Consider the following 20,493-nt stretch of genomic DNA (forward strand, 5'->3'; position numbering starts at 1 on the left):
AATTTAATCAAAGTTCACCCGAGCCACTAAAGTCTCAAGAGACCTGTGGAAAATACTGAACATCTCTCCTCACATGAAGCACTCCGCCCCCTAGTGGTCAGTGTGGCCCTACAATCTGTTCAGAAAATAACTAGTCTACATTAAATTAAAAAAGCCTATTAATTATCATATATTGTCTTCTGGGGTTAAATCCATCCACAGTGTGATAGGTTCTTCTGACCAGTGCAGTGTCCAGTTTAGAAATTTCCAGATTTTCTTCCGACATAAGCTTTTATCCCACAAGTTCAGTTAAAACAGTGATAAATGATTCTTCTTGCAGCTGTGTGCTCAGTTGCATGCGGTCAGGATCACAGATATGACTAAACTAGCCAGTGCCACTATCAGAGCCCCGAGTAAAAGCTTCCAGGAAAGTCCCTAAAAAGAAATGAAAAACTGCCATGACAAAGAGCTTCAAAACATAGCAGTTGCTGCTACACACAGTATGTGCACTCACTGATGACTGGGTCTTCTTTGAGAACAAAAATGGCGTCTTCCCCTCTCCCAAGGTGTAAGGAGCTTTGACTGGTTTGGGGTCTTGGCCTCCCGACTGTCGCTTCACAAGTTTTGAGAGCTCTGCGTGGATCGCCTTAAGACAAGAGTACAATGGCTTGCAAAAGTATTCATCCCCCTGGAAATTTTTCAAATTTTGTCAAGTCACAACCACAAATGTAACTATTTTTTCATTTGCATTTTATGTAAATAAGTAACACAAATTGGTGCATAAGTGTGAAGTAGAAAGAAAATTATACATAATTTCCAGATAAAAAAATACAAAACTGAAAAGAGCAGGGTGCAAAAATATTCAATAGTCAATACTTCTGACCGTTTTTTGCTGCAATTACAGCTGCAAGTCTTTTGGGGTATGTCTCCACCAGCTTTGCACACCTACAGACTGAAATCTTTGCCCATTCTTCCTGGCAAAACAGTTCAAGCTCTGTCAGATTTGATGGAGATCGTTTGTGAACTGCAGTCTTCAGATCTTGCCACAGATTCTCAGTTGGATTTAGGTCCGGACTTTGACTGGGTCATTCTACCACATGAATATGTTTTGCTACCATTGTCGCTTTGGCTTTATGTTTAGGATCGTTGTCCTGCTGGAGGGTGAACCTCCGCCCCAGTCTCAAGTCTTTTGTAGACTCCAACAGATTTTCTTCCAAGATTGCTCTGTATTTAGCTCCGTCCATCCTCCCATCAACTCTGACCAGCTTCCCTGTTCCAGCTGAAGAAAAGCCCCCCCCCCAGCATGATGCTGCCACCACCTTGTTTGACTCTGGGATGCTCTGTTTGGAGTGATGTGCAGGGTTAGTTTTTCTCAACATGTAGCGTTTTGCTTTTAGGCCAAAAAGTTTGATTTTGGTCTCATCAGACCAGAGCACCTTCTGCCACATGTTTGCTGTGTCCTTGAAATAATTTCTACTGAACTATAGATGAGGCTTCTTATGAATGGTTTTCAACAATGGCTTTCTTCTTGCCACTCTTCCATAAAGACCAGATTTGTGTAGTGCATGACTAATAGTACTACTATTAGTACTATTATACTAATATTCCCCCACCTGAGCTGTGGATCTCTGCAGCTCTTCCACCACAGGTCACCATGGGCCTCCTGCAGCTTTGGTGAGTGCTCTTCTTGTTCGTTCTGTAATTTTGGGGGACGGCCATGTCTGGATAGGTCTGCAGTTGTGCCATACTCTTTCCATTTCAGGATGATGTATTGAACAGTGCTTCTTGAGATGTTCAACCTTTTTTTTTAAGATCCAATTCCCGCTTTAAACTTCACCACAACTTTTTCTCTGACCTGTTCGGTTTGCTCCTTTGACTTCATTTTGTGGTTTGCTCTCCAACACTCTCTTAACAAACTTTTGGCCGTCACAGCACTGCTGCATTTATACTGAGACAAGATTACACACAGGTGGGCTCTTTTTACTCATTAGGTCAACATTCAATCTTTCCAAAATCATCAGGCAACTTCTAAAAGCAATTAGCTGAATACTTTTGCTCACTGCACTTTTAAGTTTTTTACAAAAATAAAATAAAATGGAAATCTTCACACTTCACACTTGTGTGCCATTTTGTGTTACTCACTCACATAAAATGCTAAGAAAATGTATTTAAATTTGTGTTTGTGATGTGACAGTATGTGAAAAAGTTCCAGGGGGATGAATACTTCTGCAAGTCACTGTGTGAAAAATATTCTATATAAAATATTCTCATACTAGTCTAGATTAAAAAGCAGGTTTGTCCTCATTTTGTCCCTGACTAAATACCCCAAATTTCTAGAGGGTCCTCTACTCGCTTGTTTTGTTTTGCCTAGAATATTCCACAGTATGGCATTAAATCTTTTTTATCTCAATGGAGACATGCAGGTGGTGCCTCTAGGCCAAGTTATGAAGAATTGTTTTCAGGGTATTTCTTTTGGTAAATAAAAAGCTGCAATCAAATAAAAGTAAGCTACATTGGTTTTATGCCTTACTGTGGAAAATACCAAAGCAATAACATCACCATGGAGACAAACCTTTCTTATTCATCTTGATTATTGACTTCATATTCTTCATTCTTCTGCTGTTCTTATACTTAGTGATGCAACACTGACCTTTCCCCTTTGTGGGACAGATTTTGGGCTCATGTCCCAAAATCTGAGGACTAACCTTCACATGTACACGCACTATAAAAACACCAGCATGGTCTTTTTCCTTGTGATCGAAGATGGAACAGTCACAGACAGAGCATTTGGAAAATGTTCACAGTGCCTGTAAATGTGCTTATCTCACCTTGGTAGATGGCTCTAGTTTCAGGGCCCTTTTCAGTAGCTCCATGGCCTCTTTATATTGCCCTTTATCTGAGAGGAGCTAAAAGACAAGACAGTTAGCATACTCTTCTCACCACTGCTTTGACCTGAGCGTGTAGGACCACCTTTCCGCTCCTGAACAGGGCCTTGACATTGTGCGGGTCCAGCTGCAGCGCCTCATCACAAGTTTTCAGAGCCTCCTCGTTCTGCTCCAGTTTGAGCTGTGCCATGGCCAGATTATTGAGACATTTGAGCCGATAGTCCTTGATCTCGTCCTGCTCTGCCTCAGCTGCATCTAGATCACATCAGGACATCAAGATCAGAAAATTCAATATTAGGGTTGGGTGATATCGACAAAATTGAATACATTGATACTGTATTCAAATGATATTGTGCTAAAATGAAATGTAAAATGAACCACAAAAGTGCAGAAATATCACTTTATGCCCTTGTTTGGAAGATAACACTAGATGTTTTTGTTCATTTTATATTTATAGAGGTACAGCAGGAAAACCCCTGTCTTTCCCTATGAGGAATTGTAAAGGAGGTTAAATGCCTGGACCTCTCTGCTTGGACTAGAAACTTCCTCCATCTCCCCATTCATAAATTACATAGACTGTCTGTCATCAGGATATTTCCATGTTTTCTCCACAGAAAAAGGCATCGCTGTGAATCAGTCCGCTCATATATATGTAAGCTTTACCCAGCTCAAACAGTGTGACCTAGTGTAGTGTCACAATACTAACATTTCAAACTTGATTTTAATACTAAGAAAAAGCCTCAATACCAATTTTGATCCCACAATGATAATTAAACCACCTTTTTTGAACAGTAGAATGACGTTTTATCACACATTTATAGTAGTTTCTTTAATATTACCGGGTGTTCTTATACTGGTTCTGATCAAGACTCTTCCAGAAATTATCCAGAAAGGAAAATCTTCTCCTGTTTATGAGTTTTTAAAGTATCAATACTTGTTCAAATTAGTATATTAGTGTATCAATTTGTATCTGGGTGTTGATTTATTTTTACAACCCCAGTGTGACTTTTCTACGTTTACATGTGTGTGCTGGGATGTAATTCAGGAAGGCCACTTTTCATTTAGTAATTTAAAATGTGATGCAATTACATTTTTACTATGAAATATTTAGATGTAATGCAGTTAATGAATACAAGTTAGGAGCATAAGCGTAATGTAAAAATGACTTTCATGTGTAATAACTGTTACCTGTACACCTTGTGGTGAGCACCTCTAGACCCATGCAGTACGCTCTGGCTGCACGGTTGTACTCCTCTCTCTGGAAGTAGAAGTTTCCCCGCTCCCGTTTGTGGTTCCCGATGCGTATGCGCTCAGCGATCGGCAGCGTCTGAGGGTCTGCTTTCTGTCGGACATCGGAGAGCTGCAGCTGGTACAGGAGAGGGGCCCAGGCGGGGATGTCAGGCTGTCTGTGCAAAACATCAGGTACCATTATACTCTGCTCTGTTTCACTGAAAGACTTTCAAGTTTATTGCTTGATTTCAGATGACGTTACAACATTCAGTAGTTATGTTATGTGTTTCATTGAGAAAACTGTTGGTTAATTACATAAATTACCAAGCTTTCTTTTGAATATTTCTTATGAAAATATGACACCATCTGCAGTCTGGAAACTACCTGTTCACTTTGTGTAGGTTGAATAGAGACACCTTAAACACATTTTTAAAAGTTTCACTACAACTTTCTTCTGTTACTCTTCTTCTTCTCTAGACAGCATTAACTAAATACTAAATTGCTACTTACACAGTATATTTGTGTTTCATGGTAAAATTGCATTGGTTTTTGGCAGCATTTTGCTTGGCACACGGAAAATTATCCCTCTTTGTTAGGTAGTGTCCCTGTTAATCTTGTGCAATGTGAAATGAAGAAAACCCAGACTGAATTCACTGTATAAAAGAGAAAAGGAGTTTGTGTCTAACTACATTCATCTATACCCACAGCAACCATTACATTCCAGATATGTGGAAACGCAGAACAGGTACAACTCTAATCAAAACAGTTGATTAGTCCAAAAGGAAAAGGTATTCCTGTATAAAATCCTGGCTTCACGACCTGGAGAAGGTTCACCAGGCAGAGTTTGCAGTTGTCCACTGCTCTTGACAAGTTGGCCCTAACCCTCTGAGGGAGTAGTATATTTGAGTGTTGTAAATTGTGGTAGAATAAAGTATTTTTTTCTCTTAGTAATTCAGTCAAATTACAATGAATTTTGAAGTTTTTTTTACACTAGTTGAGTGTGTTTACCTTCCAAGATGTCCATAAGTGTACTGTGAATCTGCCAGCAGTAACGTAATCTCACCCTTTTGCATTGACAGGACACCCTCCTCCAGAGCCTACAGGTCACAAGAAGACATGACTATTACATGTACTCACACCACCAATAGTGTAAACATATAGAATACATAAAACATGCAAGCGCCTCAATGTGATATCTCAAAATTTTGTCTGGTATTGTAACATGTACACATATATATATATTTGAACATAAACTATGTTAGTGTCAAACATCTGCACCCGCTCAAGACTCCCTTACTCACTATCAGCCAGTTTTAGTTGAATGGAATGAATATTTTCCTTGCTATATGACTTTGATGGTGTTTTCGATGGTTGATGCTATTTTCTACTTTGAGAGAGTGTGGAATGTTGGCCAAACTGGGGATCCTGATTTTTGTTTTTCCATTTGGGGCCTGTGGTTCATCAAACCACAAGGACAAGTACAACTACTGCTGTGTCACTGTCATGTGACCTATACTGCAGTATAATGTATGCTTCTGTTGGTATTTATTTTGACTTAACAAAATATACAACATACCATAACCTACACATAGTGCTTTGAGTGAGCTTAAGAAAGCACATATTCTAACCCAACAAGAAGTTTGTTGCCTAGTTGCCACATTAATCAGTATCAATTAATAGCATTAACACAGAAATCCAAGGCCCTGCTTCTCAACTGAAAAAGGTGGCGCCCTCTCCAGGTGGGTGGAGTGTCCCTGCCTCAAATGGAAGAGTTCAAGTGTCTCAGGGTTTTGTTCACGAGGGAGGGAAGGATGGAGCGTGAGATAAACAGGTGGACCGGTGCAGCGTCTGCAGGGATGTGGTCGCAGTATCAGACTGCTGTGGTGAAGAGGGAGCTGAGTCGAAAGGCAACGCTCTCGATTTATCAGTCAATCTTCCTTCCCTCAGCTCCTCCTTCCCTTTGGATAATGGCTGAAAGGACAAGCTCACAGATGCAAGTGGTCAAAATGAGTTTCCGCCCCAGGGTGGCTGGGTGCTCTCTTAGAGATAGGGTGAGGAGCTCGGTCACATGGAAGGAGCTCAGAGTAGAGCCACTACTCCTCCACGTAGAGAGGAGCCAGCTGTTGTGGCTCCTCATCCTTACTCAGACTGTGGCCTCCGCCTCCCAGCCTCGGATAAATGGATGGACACAGCCCACAGTTGAAAAATGTGATTATAGTGATATTAGTGATAATAGTGATAGCGGTCAAACTCAGCAGACTTTTGGCTGGTCTCACCTGGCTCACGTCTCCCTCTCCGATCACAAACACCAGCTTATTGTCCTTCTCCACCACAGTGCGGTCCTCCAGCACAGCCTGCATACTGACGGTGACCTCTTCACCCCAGTTGGGACAGGGAGGGCACCCGGGCTCCAGAATCTTCTTTCTCAAGAGTCGGTCTTCTGTTGGGAAACACAGAATACATTTATACTCACTGACATATACACTTAGCACACAGTGTTTCCTCTATGACTGTCACTCCAACGTACTCACATTACAGATAAAGGTAAATGTGAGGCTAAATTATTTTATTTTATTTACGTATAGTTGACAAAACTAATCTACAAAAATTATATTGAAAATCTTAAACTGACTGATTTAAAATTCTATGCACTCTGAGCTCTGCTCTGTCATAAACAAAGGTTTCAGTTTTCTCCTGGAAGCCTCTGAGAGAAAAGACTCCTCACTGTGTCTGTAGATGCTGTAGGTTAAAGGTCTGCAGGCTGCATCAATGAGAGCTACTATTGTCCTGATCATATGACTTTTATCAAAAGACCTTGTGGCTATGGGACATAAACTCAATATTACTTTCTTAAAAACAATTCATTCATTTTCTTCAGTCTCGGTAACTATAATGAGCCACATTGTAATGTTGCAAAATTGAGAATTGAGTTTTTGAGTTCATGAAGCTTTAAAATAATTTGATGAAATAAAGTTTACCTGTAATGTCGTGCCATTCCTCAGACATAAAGAGTTCCTCAAAGCCGCTGGTGGTCCACTCGTCCACGACATGCAGTGGGAACAGAGTCTCTGTGGTGCTGTCTCTCTCGGACACAGACTCTTCCTCAGAGGGCTCCTGAAAGCGCACCATCTTGAAACTGTTGGTCTTCCTCATTTTCCGTCGTCCCCTCCATCCTTCTCTGCAGCTGCGCTCGGAGCAGTCCTCTCTCTGCTCCGGCTGGCTGCTTTGGCTCAGCTGCTTGTTTTCCTCACAACATAAAGGCTCTGTGTCTCTGATGGAAAGATCACAAGTTTCTACTGGCAACTCAACTGAGTCAAACGTCAGATCTGTCTCTGCCTCCATGTTAATCCAGGAAACATACACAGCAGATATACAACACAGAACTAGTCCAGGCAAATCTACACAGCCATGCTGCGTATGAGAATGCAGTTTCAGTTGTTATGATGACATCCTCTTGCACTTTGGCCTCTTCCCTGTCCCATATTTCACTCTCGTTACTGTAATGATCATCGGAAAGAAAGTGTGCAACACACCGCAGCACTGGCAGCCAGTGGCCCTGTGCACTGCTAATCTCTAGGATTAGAAGAGAAAAACCCAATCTGGCAGAATGTCTGTAAGCTCCTTATTGACTTCAGTGTTGTCACCACACTGTCTCCATGAAACCGTCATATACTGCCACGCACCGGAACCACGCACTGGAGCCATGCACCGGAACCACACCATCATTTTAGCATAATGTGTGTTTGAGCTTTTAGCACTTTATTGGCTCGCTGCCTTAGTCTTTTTTAATGAAAAGACCCAGTGCCACATTGGATCAGAGAGATTCTGTCTAATCTTAGGCTTGAGAAAGTCAGATATAGATTAAAAGTTTGTTTTTAAGGTGTAGAACATTTTTTTTATTTTTTTTTTAACAAGGCAACAACATCTGTTGGCCCTTGATAGATTTTGTCTGTATTTCTATCTGTGTAAACATGTAGATTTGTTTATGGGCTTTGTGTTTTTTGGCAATCTCAGTGAAAGTAATCTGTATTTTACAGTGGTGACAGCAGGGGCGGCTGTGGGAAGTGGGGGTTGTTGCTTTCTTTGTTTTGTGTGTCATTGTTTTGTATAACACTGTAAAAATATATTTAAACACAAAAAAAGGTAACTGTAATCACAAGGCAACTGTATTTCAGCCCAGATTTCACATAGAACAAGACTTGATTAGTTCTTGACCCTTTTCTAACACAGTGCGAATAAAGCAGGGTATTATTTTTTTGATTAGTCAACTTTTCAAAAGTTTCTTATTGTATTTATTTTTTCCAAATACAGATTGAAATATGATGACAGAAGGATTAGGATTCTAGATAGAGAATTTATAATTAATGTATGAATAAAGTGTATTACTGATGATCTATTTTTATTTGATAATGCCACTGTCTCTGTTATAAAAGGTGTATTTTGGAGTCTGTATATATATAGAGAGAGAGACTTACTGCAGTAACTGTTCAGCTCCTGCTTTGCTATTGTAAATGGTATTATTTTACTAGTAATGTTCCACAATATATAATTTACATTTATTGCTAAAGAATTTCCTTGAAAAAGATGCAAAATATTTTTTTTTTTTTCAAAAAAAATCTGTCTGAAGCTTTATTAGACATGTATACTTACTTTGAGCAGGGTCACCTCTCCGCAGATCTGACCTGTAAAGCACTTAGCACTAACATCTTCATGGATACAGGGAAGTGTCCATCCACCAGAAAAGTTTGGGTCCCTCTGCCTTTTCCTCCTGGACATGAGCTCAGTCAGAATCAGATTCAGATCAGAATCAGAAGAATCAGAATCATTAGACTTTTATTGCCATCGTCTGTGTACACATTTCACAAACTAGGAACTTACTACGGTAATAAAGTGCAACATAAAACACACTGAATAAATACAAATACAAATAAGGGCATGCAGAAAGTTAAAAAGATATGTTTAAAAAATAAAATAAAATACTTAGAGGTAGAAAATATATACAACAGCAGCATCAAAACAGGTGTGAGATTTCGCCACAAATAAAGAATAAAAATGTGTCAAATGCGAAATTAAAATATGAAGGAGATCTACACTTTATACAGGAGTTATATCTAGTTATTAAAAATAGATTGCTTTACAGAATGCAGTTTAAATAAGTTGCTATTCCACTGTGTGTTTAAGTGTGTGTAACTATCAGTGCACGTGCGGGTTATAACAAACCTGTGAAACTTGCTCTTGTGCCGTCAAAAAAAACATATAAAAATACTCATTCATGAAACATATTGATTATATTTAGTAAAATTTCAAAGCTAGCTCACGTTTTTCGTTAGTATTATTATTTTTTTTTTTTCAGCGCGCGTGCAAACACCGTGCGTCCCTCCACGCGCCGTGACCCCGCCCCCTCGAGTCCCCCCTGATGTGACGTCACGGGCTGAATGTCGCCAATAGCTTTCATCATTAGGAGAAATGGCAGCGCTGAGGCAGGAGCATCGGTATGGACTCTCCTGCGGACAGATCCACAAAGGCTTTACGAACCAGAGCCTGTACCACGTCAAACTCACTGACACGGCTCTGCGGACCCTGGAGACCTACCAGAGCGTCAAGGTAAGGCCCGTGGACACGTTTAGGGACGTGCAGAGCGTGTGGGGGACTCAAACTGCGTGATTCCCGTTCACTTAATTAATCTACAAGCGCTGAAAACAACTCTTGAACTAAAGTTTGAAACAGGGGCCTTACAGAAAAATATGGTGAAAGTGATTTGCACAAGACTAGAGATCATTGTCCATGTGAATCTACTGCCTGTGACTCTTTATAAAAGCATACAAACTAGATAAAAAAGAGAGAGCAAGAGGAGAGACACATTAAAGGGCAGGGCAGGTGAGAGGAGGATTCATCCAGACTTGTTTTTCACAAAAGAATCACCTGTCTTCATCCTCAGCTTCCTCATCTCTCACATCCGCTGTAGTTTATACCTGCTAAAGCACATACATCAATGCAGTTTATTAAATCATGTAGTATATTTGACACACAGCACATATTGAGCATGTTTTTCTTTCATTTTTGACCTCCTATCTCTCAGATCACAGTGAGCAGCCTTGTCTCTTCGCAGGTGTCCCTCTCCCAGCGGCCGACCATCTGCTTCACAGGAAACCAGGGGGTAAAAAGTTTTCAAAATACTTCACAGTGCAATTATACGACACGTGATCTTCTCTGTGATCAGCGGTCAACCTTCAAAAGTATGAATTCTAAAGACTTAGCATGATATAGAAGTGAACTTGTAGGAATAGTCCAGACTTAAATTGCGAAAAGAAGTTATCAGCGGCTAAAAGAGTGACATCTTGCTTAAATTTGCATGACGATTTTGGCCTCTGCGGTGTGTTTGTGGAGTTAGCGATGCACATAAACACTTCCTATAACTTGCTTTGCTTGTCCAGATGTTCGTGATAGTGACTGTGTGTACTATGAGCGAAATGATAGGTAGATTAAATATTAGAATAATATCTTAGCCTTAACTTTCTATTTCCCTTTCAATTCCCTATGGGTGTTACGGTTATAAAACACCATTAACGTAAACATAACTAACATCATCTACGCGCTGTGCCTCTTAAAAAGCAACACGTGATCTCCTCTTCATGACGTCCCCTTTCTTTTCATGTTTATTTAGCTTTCAAACCTTTCAAATAGGCAAAACAATGATAAAATATGCTAGTTATGCAGGCCAGGATAGAAATATCTATTGTATTTGGCAACAAAACGAACCCTGCTGTGGATTTACACTAAGCTCTCAAACTAAAACTGTAGTATTTCAGTTATTAAACGCAGTGATGTTTTGTGTTTATTGTCATCCAGACACAGGACTTCCACGAACAATAGTAAATAACGAAAATGTATGAAAGAGAAACAGAAAATAGATTCATTATTGAGACATTATACACAAATTACTATAGCAAACAAGCTTGAATCGCACAGTATTCACAAGTGGATTCTAGGTCGCTCAAGTTTAACCGCTGCTGTTGTTGTTTACATCAGCGAAATTTTATTATATCCTGTGGGTTTAGATCCGTGTGCTACAAAGCCTTACAAATCCTTGAATGAAAAGGGTACTCCAGTCATGTCTGTCCTAGGAGGGGGTTGGGGGTGTCTTCTTGCGTTGCTTGGCATAACAGTCAGTCGCCCATCCCCTGTTGCCCCCCCACAACCCCCTCGGCTTCCATGCCTTTTACCAACCCCCCTCTGTGAAAGGAGCAAAAACAATCTACATAGACCCTACAGCTCCTGGGAGGCTGCACCGTTTGAGAATACATCAAGATAACGTGATAATGTAGTAATACTGTAATAAAATAGTACTAAAATGCACCTTTTTTTCTTAACAAATGGCATAGTATTTGTATTTCTCTGTAAATATTAGTAGAATTTAGTTAACCATGAATGTACCATCATGGAAACTGCTATGTTTTTGATTAAAATAGCTTTAATTAAGGCATTTTAGTGGAATAGTTACAGAAAAAATGTATTTATATTATATGCATTTGTTTCAGCCGGTCATTTCTTCTTTTTCTGGTTTAGTTTGTGCATTTCTCACCTCGAAAACACAAAATCAAGGCATTCGTTTTTAAAATTGCATTCAACCCAAGCCAAAATCTTACTCTACTATCTTACTCGACTAAAATGCTTCTAAAATACTACTAAAATGTCTGCTTCCGTGCTGAGAAAGGTGATAGTGAAGTTTGTTAAAGCAAATACGAATCTCTGACTTGACAAGAAATTCTGGCTAAACTTCAAACTACCTTCGTGTGACAAAACCACCACAAAATAGCACAACACAGGCAAGAAGGAAGCCTCTCTGAAACAGTCTGACCCCAGTGACACTAATTAGAATTTAAATGTTAAGTGTCGGGTGCAGAGCGCAGTTAACAGCCAGGTCGAATTCACTGCCGCTGCGATTGCGTTTGTACGAGCGTGTGATAGTTACGGCTCACCAGGAGGAAGGCTGAGCAATTAAGAAAGGTTTAATCAAACTGAGATCCACTCGTGTCAAATTATCAACGCGGAGCTCGAGGGTTTTTAATCAAGAACCAGACAGTAAAAGTATGCGGTTTGGAGCGAGGCCATTAACAATAACACATTTTGTATTGCGATGTATTGCTGAAATCAAGATAAACGATAAACTATAACACTGAAACCAAACCATAAAGCAGAATTATTTACTTCAAAACATATTCTAACTGTACAATATTGTTAAATATAGTTGAGCTGTGTGAATAAATAGCAAAATGCAGCAGAAAATACTTAGTTTGTGTAATTTTAGCTCATAATTCAGCTCATATTGCTGGAAAAATGACCACAAATTTTCCACTACTGCAAAGAAAAAGTACCACGATAAACACTGACCCCCAAAAATTATTGTTCCATTTATAATATATTGAGCGAAAAATCGATACAGTAATTATTGTGGCTGTCCTATATGGAGCACGTGTGAATAACGGGGGAATAAATCGACTATTTTACGTGTTAAATGGCACTGATCAAAAGTCAGTCTACAGCACATTAGGATTTACATACATTTTTACATATTTATTTGTTTTTTTAATAAGAAAAAGCATTGCAAACTGATCAACACACAGAATAAAACTGTTGATTAGTTTCTGCCACATCACTCAGCACGTTCACAGAGAAGCGTGATTAGGTACGGGACATGGCGTGACATTTTTGGCCTATTACGTTTAAATCAGACTTATATAACACTTATTTTTATCCATTTATAATTGCAGTTATTTGAAAACACTGATTCATCTTGACGTCCTGCAGAGCTCATTATTTCTAGTGATTATAAATGATTTTCGTCATCAACAAGGCGTTTACCACAGAACTGCTGATTCTTTTTAATTAGTATAAGCCCCAGACAAGGCAGTCGACCTCTCATCCAGTTCATGAGAATGTTGACAGCTTCACCGTTCTGACCTAATTTTTTTTTTTTTTTTTTAAGTGGCCATGGCCTTGTGGGGTAGCTTCATGTTTTGTTTTGACTGTGCATATGCGGGAGAGCGAGGAGACAATGGGGGTAGGGTGAGTGGCATGCGTTGGGTTTTGAAAGGGGAGGAGGGGTGTGTTTGCAAAAAAAAAAAAAACCTGCTTGTGGCTTTGCTGCATGACTGGGCATTTGTGACAGAGCAGCTATAGTGGTCCGGCCACATCTGCCAGGGGCACGGCTCTCCCAGCCCACCACCTCATAATCAATCACGTTAGAGGGAGAAGTGAAGCGGCAGACACTCAAGTCCCCCCAACGCACTTTATGTCACTGTTATGTCTCTGACGGCCCACGGGGAACCTTATATTAATCATAGCGCTGTTTAATACTCAATTTTGCTACGTAAAAGTACAGAGACAGACTCAAAAAGTTACTCAAATAAAAGTATCACAAATAAAGTTAAGTATGTCACACAAATTTTGCGGTTTTAGAGTGAAAAGTAAAAGTGTGTCACGCAGATTTTGCTAAAGTGTCAATAATTTAAGTGTTAAATGTAGTGATATTGATTAAAAATGATACATATTTTGGTCAGCAGTAATAATATGAATCAATTTCGTATTTTTTCTCATGAATTTTGTGCATTTTTTTTTTGTTTGCTCAATGTCGAAGCTTGAACGCAAAACCTTTAGTCAGAATGTTAGCACAGAAATGGAAAAATAACCTGTTAAATCATATAATAAGTACTTTTTACTTTTCAATCCTCCACAAAAATGTAGTGGAATAGAAAATACAGATAACTACCCTCAAATGTAGTGAAGTGAAAGTAAAAGATATCCTTTGTAAAATGCACTTACTTCAAATGTACTGTACAAATACACAAAAATTCTACTTAAGTGCAGTACTTTACTACATCACTTTCCACCACTGACTATAAACAAGTAAGTGGGCTGTTCCTCTGGAGAGTACAGGCCTAGGATTGTCCAGATCCCAACATACATCCTCCAGTTTGGATTGACTCTAGAACACTTGATTGACACATTTAATGAAAAATTACAATTAATTACATGTGATCTTAGCATTTGCTTCGAAGCTATTTTTGAATTTTAAATGTAGTTGCTTCACTGTCTGACATCTCCTCTTTCTCGTATTGGCAGTACTTAAAGATCCCAGCGCCTACCCCCGAGTATCCAGATGGATTTAGAGTCTTCTCCTTCTACTTGTCCAATGAAAGCAAAGAGAAACCTCAATCCAGTTTTGTCTGTGTCCAACAGTATGTTTCTGGGTAAGACATTTTAAACCCTTTCATTTTAAGGGTCCAAATCACACCGCAATAATTATCATAGTGTGAGGAGACTGAAGAGCAGCTTTTTCCATTTATTTAAAGTCAAATTCCTCTTTCTTTTCTGTCTTCTCCAGGGAGGGCAAGGATCTCCTGGAGGGCAGGGGTAGTATCCAGGACAAGATAACGGTTTGTGCCACAGACGACTCGTATCAGACGACCCGCGAGCGCATGTCCCAGGTGGAGAAGGACACCTGGAGCCGCTCCGCTATTGAAATCAAACCTGCACCTGGTCAGTTCACAGCAACACGTCTTATCATTTCACCTTACAGGATATAATTTTAGTACAAATATTTCGAGTTTGGTCAAGTCTAATCAATGGTAACTCATGATCATGTAATTCAATATAGTACTTTGTACTTTTCTGTTCAAAAATAAAGAAGGAAAAACATCTATAACAGCATTAATAGTGCTTTTTGCAGCTTGGTCTGTGTTTGATGAACTGAGCAAAAACTAGATATTCGACCTTTTTTAATATAATTTTAAACGTTTGCTACATCATCATCTAAAAATAAGGACAGTCTGTTTTCTGCATTACATGAAATATATATTTTTGCTTCTATATCCCACAAAAACTTTCTTGCTGTTGTTGTTTTTTTAAATTGGTTTGGACTGTGGGAAACATACTGTACTGAACATGAGGATATTTATTGTATTTTACTGCAAGTGTCAATGATAAACTCTTACTCTTATAATGTAATTGTAAAGTGTATTTTAATGTGTTCACCTGCTCAGAGACTGCAGAGGGAAAGTAGCAGTAGCTAAATCTGGTACAAATCATCTCTTCTTTTGTAAGATTCATGAATTTGTACATGGTCCCTGACAAATAAAGAGTAAAGAAAGAAAGTCAAAACCGAAGTTGAAGTTTTGAGGAAAAGCAGGTTTAGATCAATTTCTTTGTAACGGCCAATTAATCTCAGCCTGTTTTACTCGTAGGTAAGTTTGTGAAGGTCCAGAGGAAGCAGACTCTGGTCTCAGATGGATTCAACAAACTCTCTCCAAGCTACAAGAGAAACCTGGCCCCCAGCCCTGCGGCACAGCGCCCTCTGCTGGAGCGTGTGATTCATCTGCTGGCCCTGAAGCCCTATCGCAAACCTGAGCTGCTGCGGAGCCTCGAGCGGGAAGGACTCACCCCCAAGGATAAGGCTGACCTGAGCGCGGTGCTGGACGAGGTGGGATGGGTGAAGTAATGCCAGAAATATGCTTTAAAAATATTCAGTATTACCAAAGCAGTAGGTAACAGTTTGATTTAAGTAGAAGTATTAAAGTGCCAATTTAAAACTAAGATTAAAAGCATTTACAACCATTCGGAGAAGCAAAGAGTTAAATAAAAGCAGCCTAGATTGAAAATTGTGCTGGTAAATAAATCAAGTCTAAACCAGGTCAACACAGAAGAAGGAAAAGTAGAATGTAAATACCTAGTCTGAAGTGTAATAGCAGAAGTTTCTTAGTAAACCTTTAACAACGTTGCACATGTGGTCAGTTATTTGAGAGATGCTTCGAACATTCATTGTCCAAAAGCTTACGGCACAATCATCTAAGACTTCCATAATCTTATTGAATTGAGAAAGTAAAATGCGTCTTTTTATTGTCGATATTGTATATGGAAAATAAAGGAATTGTTATATTTTAGGTTGGCACTCTGAATCCAAAAGACCACAGCTACTCTCTGAAGGAGGAGCTGTACAGACAAGTGCAGAAAGACTGGCCGGGGTACATGGAGGAGGAGAGACAACTGATCCACAGGCTGCTCATCAAGTGGGTATCACAATAATGTAAAAATAAAAAACTATAGCCTCCCAATGCAGGCTTCAGCGGTGCAGGAGGTGGCCACTACTTTTTTGTCTTTGAGCGAAACACGTAGCCTAAATTAGTCAGGATTTGTATAAACCTGCTATCGTTCTGTGTTCAACAAGTCGCAAACAATATAGTTATATATTCCAGATGAAATAATCGTCGTTCATCTCTTTTCAGGAAACTTCCGCCTCTTCACATCGGGCAAATCAGGAGTCCTCAGTCCAACCACTCGTCCTTCAGAGCTCCTGGAGACTCCCCCTCTCAGCTGAGTCCGGTTAAAACAGTGGTAGGTGTTTCAATACTTTTTTACGTTTAGGATTGTTGCTGGTGAGAATCTTGATGTAGGAAATTGAATTGAGCGTTTATTTTTAGGGCCAAACTGTTCTACTTATTTTGTTTTTCTACTCCATAATTTGTTTTAAATATTTTATCTCGTAAAAAATATATTTATTTACTTACTTACTTACTTAGATATTTATTTATTTAAAGCTTAATGTATGAAAATCTAGTTACTTAATTATTTTCATAAAGGGTAATATTACTTGTAAACAGGAGAGTTGGATTACTTTTTACACCATTTTGTTTTGTTGTTTTAAATAATTTATCTCATAAAAATATATTATAATTTATTTACTTACTTAGATATTTACTTGGATATTTACTTTCATATTTATTTATTTACTTATGTATTTATTTAAAGCTTAATGTATGAAAATCTAGTTATTTAATTCATTTCATTGCAGGTAATATTACTCTTTGAACGGAACAGAGTCTGATTATTTTTTCACCATTTTGTGTATAGTGTATTTTTTTATTTACTGTGAAAATTCAAAGCAGCACGTGAATGCTACAGCCTAAGCAAGCATTTTTAATTAATTTTTTTCTTTTTGTCATTTAGAAACGCCCCCTGAACCCCGCCTTTCTTAACTGTAAAACCCCAAAGAAACAGAGACTGGATCTGAGCCAGGACACCACCACGTCCCCCTGTAACACAGAGAACTCACATGTGAGAGTGGAGTTTACATCTTTCCCCCTGTACTCCCCTCACAAACCGGGAGAGTCCACCACAGCGAGCGCGTCGCCACAAACGGAGAGGACAGTGCCGGCGTCGCCTTTGTCCAGAGCCCCCCACACACACAGCCCCTGCGCCGAGTTTACAAACAGCCAACACAAAAAGAAACACAAAAAGCATAAAGGGAAAGAGAGAGCGCGACTGAAACCGGACTGGATCGAAAGCAGCCCACATCAGACGACACAAGAAAACTCTAAAGGTAAACGACATCATTAGTTTGGGGATTGTATTGAAGAATATTTAGGCCTTATTCCTTGCAATGATTTGATTGTTACAGCAATGGTAAATGGCCATTTTTATATAGAGCTTTTCCACGTTTTAGCCTCTCAAAGCGCTTTACATCAAGGAACTGCACACACATTCATACACCGGCGTACAAAGACACTGGGGGTGAGGTGGGTTAAGTGTCTTGCCCAAGAAAAACAACAACAGTATTCATTTGTGGGAGCTGGAATCGCACCGCAAATCTGACTCCTCTACCAGTGGTATTTCAGAATCAGAAGCTCACAAACTAGGAACTTACACTGAATAAATACAAATAAGGGCATGCACAAAGTTAAAAAAAGATATGCTTAAAAATAAAATAAAATACTTAGAGGTAGAAAATATATACAACAGCAGCATCAGAACAACAGTGCAAACATGACTTATTTATGTGGAGAGCGGGATTTGAACCGCCATCCTTCAGATCAGTGGACAAAAACGGCCAACTGAGCTAGTACTTCCTATACTGTTTTATATTTAGTTTTCTAGTTACCATCAAGAATGACAGACGGGGAATTAATCTGATAAAGAGCTGTGTGTGAAAGGTGTTACGCAATAATGTTCAAAGGACACTCTAATGTCAGTGTAATCCCTCAGTCGTCCAGGTCTGATCCATAGTAAAACTCAAAAGTAACAGTTGACAGATGTAACTTTTGACTTTTTACAACTTTTCTAATGGCAATACTCAACTGCTTGTTTTCACGGAGATGTTATTGCTTTGCCGGGAATGTTACGAAGCGGAGAAATGTTTTTATTGCTCAAATATACCGTTGCATTCTTATTATGAGTGGGCTCGCCTCTCCACAGATCTGTAAAGTAACACGGCAGAGGATTTACTTTTATATTTGCTGTTCACAGAAGGAGAGCAGGAGAGCACACGAGGTCGAATCACCGAGGACCTGCCTGACTATTTAATGTAAGATACAAAATACTCTGGTCTTATCTCTACGAAAACACAAAATATCTGTGTGTTTTCTGTCTCTCACTATTACTGCGCCACATCTACTATATAATTGTACTGATCTGTGGCGCCATCTTGAGGACGTTAAGGGTAAAGACAGTCCATGGATCTGTTTGTCCTTTCAGAAAATACAAAACTGTCACCTCGATGGAGCAGAGGCAGCAGTACCAGGAGGATTTCGGCGCAGAATACAGCGAGTACAGGGCTCTTCACGACCACATCAGGACAGTCACGGACATTTTCATTCAGATGGCCTCCGAGATCAACTCCCTCTCCCCAGGAACTCAGGAACACAAGGTACTTTCAGCGAGCAAGCGCCAAGTCAGGACTGTAAAATAATGATTCTGTTATACTCTGCATTTTCAATTGTTGTTTCATGTTTGGTTATTTAAGAGTTCTGTCATGTTTGAAATAAAAGTAATTAACCAAACTGTTACTGTGCAGCTTATGGAAGACAGGATTCTGCAGAAGTACAAGAAGTATAAAAAGGTATGTGTATTTGGAGTCCTATATTTATAGAAAAAAGACATGTATACCATAAATATGTAATAACTTATTTCTAACACATAATAAAACTCATCCAGCCCAGTATACAGCATCCCATAAGTCGAGCCCGGATCATTCGTCTTATATATTTTTAACTAAACTTTTAAATCATGTTCTGGAGCGTTGGGATTGCCCTTTATTCAAAACTTTCAAGAGATGTCTGTGGAGAACTGACAAAAACAATATTTTTGACATAATGTTCCAAGAGTCCACTTTTACAAGGATTCTGACGTCAATGTTTCCGGGCACGACGATTCTTCACCGAGATGAAAAAAATAAATATGAAATTACACTAAAGCAGGGCTGTCAAACACATTTTCACCGAGGGCCCCATCAGTAAAATGGCTGCCGTCAAAGGGCCAAATGTAAAATAAATGTAGCTACTTTTTAAAATTGTTAATTAACTGTTTCAAATTGCAATTATTACTTATGCATTTGCAAAGATGTAAAAACATGGCTGTGTAACTGTGTGTCTCATGATAAAATGACATTTTAAGACCATCATACCTTTTAATTTACCCTGTCGAGGGCCACATAAAATGATATGGAGGGCCACATTTCGCCCGCGGGCCTTGAGTTTGATAAATGTACACTAGAGCATCAAGTATAGACTATTATATAAACATACAATTTATCCATACCATGATTAGTCTCTCATAAAATCATTGTTGAATCAAGAAAAACAGGCACATTTTATACAAGTAAAGAAGCAGGAGGTGATACTGGAATAAAGATTTAAAAAATATAGTCTGAAAAACAAACTCATTTTAGTGGTTAGTTCTGTATGAATCATTTGACTTTTTAAAACTTGAAATGTAATTGTTTTTGCTCTTTGGTTTCAGAGATTCCCTGGTTATCGGGATGAGAAGAGGCGCTGCCAGTACCTCCACCACAAACTGTCACATATCAAAAGCCTGATCATGGATTACGACCGAGCGCATGGCCTTACATAGTCCTTTCTTTTACATCAGAAACTCTCCCGCACTGATAACCACGCTATTTTTGAGCTCGCCACGTTTCTACTGCCTCACAAATTGACCGCACAATCATTTAGTGTTGATAAATCCAGTGATGTAAAGGTCAGACATATCAAAACAAAATATCTACACATGTATTATCAACTGTGAGTGCCTTTTCAAAAACAAAGATGTCAGAAACTTCACAACCGTCTCAGATAAAGATACATTTTGTAAACGTTTTTTTACCCCAACTTATTTTTTATACTGGTTTATCGAGGTTGATGTAAGAACAATAAATCAACCTTGAACAAAATATGTGATTTTATTTTATATGTTTTGATTTGTGTCAGGGCAGATTTTCGAGATATTTAAACTGACTTTAACATAAGGATAAATGGTGAGATTTGCTTGTACCGATATCGTTAGTCAGTTTCAGTATATCGATTAGCGCTATTAAATACTGGTGATGTAGCACATGAATAAAAATTTGATC

At 39.0% G+C, this 20,493-nt stretch overlaps 2 protein-coding genes across 5 annotated transcripts; one reads left to right on the forward strand and one right to left on the reverse strand.

The window, feature by feature from the left end:
- Positions 1 to 278: 278 nt before the first annotated feature.
- Positions 279 to 7,780, reverse strand: fkbp16 (FKBP prolyl isomerase 16). Of its 3 annotated transcripts, none has more exons than XM_055222464.1 (8): positions 7,073 to 7,780; positions 6,371 to 6,534; positions 5,103 to 5,191; positions 4,053 to 4,270; positions 2,950 to 3,119; positions 2,808 to 2,885; positions 494 to 625; positions 279 to 414 (listed from the first exon to the last, which is right to left on the reverse strand). In XM_055222464.1, exons 1-8 carry the CDS (start codon positions 7,434 to 7,436, stop codon positions 328 to 330), a joined length of 1,302 nt encoding a protein of 433 aa, XP_055078439.1. In that variant the 5' UTR covers positions 7,437 to 7,780; the 3' UTR covers positions 279 to 327. The 3 variants fall into 3 exon arrangements, with proteins under 3 accessions (XP_055078439.1, XP_055078437.1, XP_055078436.1); XM_055222462.1 differs by having other exon boundaries at positions 2,947 to 3,119; XM_055222461.1 differs by having other exon boundaries at positions 4,047 to 4,270.
- Positions 7,781 to 9,557: 1,777 nt separating this feature from the next.
- Positions 9,558 to 20,219, forward strand: LOC117371908 (RNA polymerase II elongation factor ELL). 2 transcript variants are annotated; one of them, XM_033967583.2, is made up of 12 exons: positions 9,558 to 9,698; positions 10,204 to 10,251; positions 14,217 to 14,344; positions 14,479 to 14,633; positions 15,338 to 15,573; positions 16,035 to 16,159; positions 16,376 to 16,484; positions 17,097 to 17,469; positions 18,393 to 18,450; positions 18,621 to 18,792; positions 18,940 to 18,984; positions 19,884 to 20,219. In XM_033967583.2, the coding sequence occupies exons 1-12, from the start codon at positions 9,561 to 9,563 to the stop codon at positions 19,992 to 19,994; spliced, it is 1,698 nt and encodes a 565-aa protein (XP_033823474.1). In that variant the 5' UTR covers positions 9,558 to 9,560; the 3' UTR covers positions 19,995 to 20,219. The 2 variants fall into 2 exon arrangements, with proteins under 2 accessions (XP_033823474.1, XP_055078395.1); XM_055222420.1 differs by having other exon boundaries at positions 18,396 to 18,450; positions 19,884 to 20,201.
- The last annotated feature ends 274 nt before the right edge of the window (positions 20,220 to 20,493 follow it).

This window comes from Periophthalmus magnuspinnatus, chromosome 6 (genome assembly GCF_009829125.3).
Source record: "Periophthalmus magnuspinnatus isolate fPerMag1 chromosome 6, fPerMag1.2.pri, whole genome shotgun sequence".
In the NCBI taxonomy this organism is placed as follows: domain Eukaryota; kingdom Metazoa; phylum Chordata; class Actinopteri; order Gobiiformes; family Gobiidae; genus Periophthalmus; species Periophthalmus magnuspinnatus.

Coding starts and splice junctions, on each gene's coding strand:
- fkbp16 (XM_055222461.1), bottom strand. CDS start 7,436: ATGGAGGCAGAGACAGATCTGACGTTTGACTCAGTTGAGTTGCCAGTA. Junction 6,535..7,072: donor GGAATGGCACGACATTACAG/GTAAACTTTATT, acceptor GTTTCCCAACAG/AAGACCGACTCTTGAGAAAG. Junction 415..493: donor CAAAGAAGACCCAGTCATCA/GTGAGTGCACAT, acceptor ATTTCTTTTTAG/GGACTTTCCTGGAAGCTTTT.
- LOC117371908 (XM_033967583.2), top strand. CDS start 9,561: ATGGCAGCGCTGAGGCAGGAGCATCGGTATGGACTCTCCTGCGGACAG. Junction 9,699..10,203: donor AGACCTACCAGAGCGTCAAG/GTAAGGCCCGTG, acceptor GTCTCTTCGCAG/GTGTCCCTCTCCCAGCGGCC. Junction 14,345..14,478: donor GTCCAACAGTATGTTTCTGG/GTAAGACATTTT, acceptor TGTCTTCTCCAG/GGAGGGCAAGGATCTCCTGG.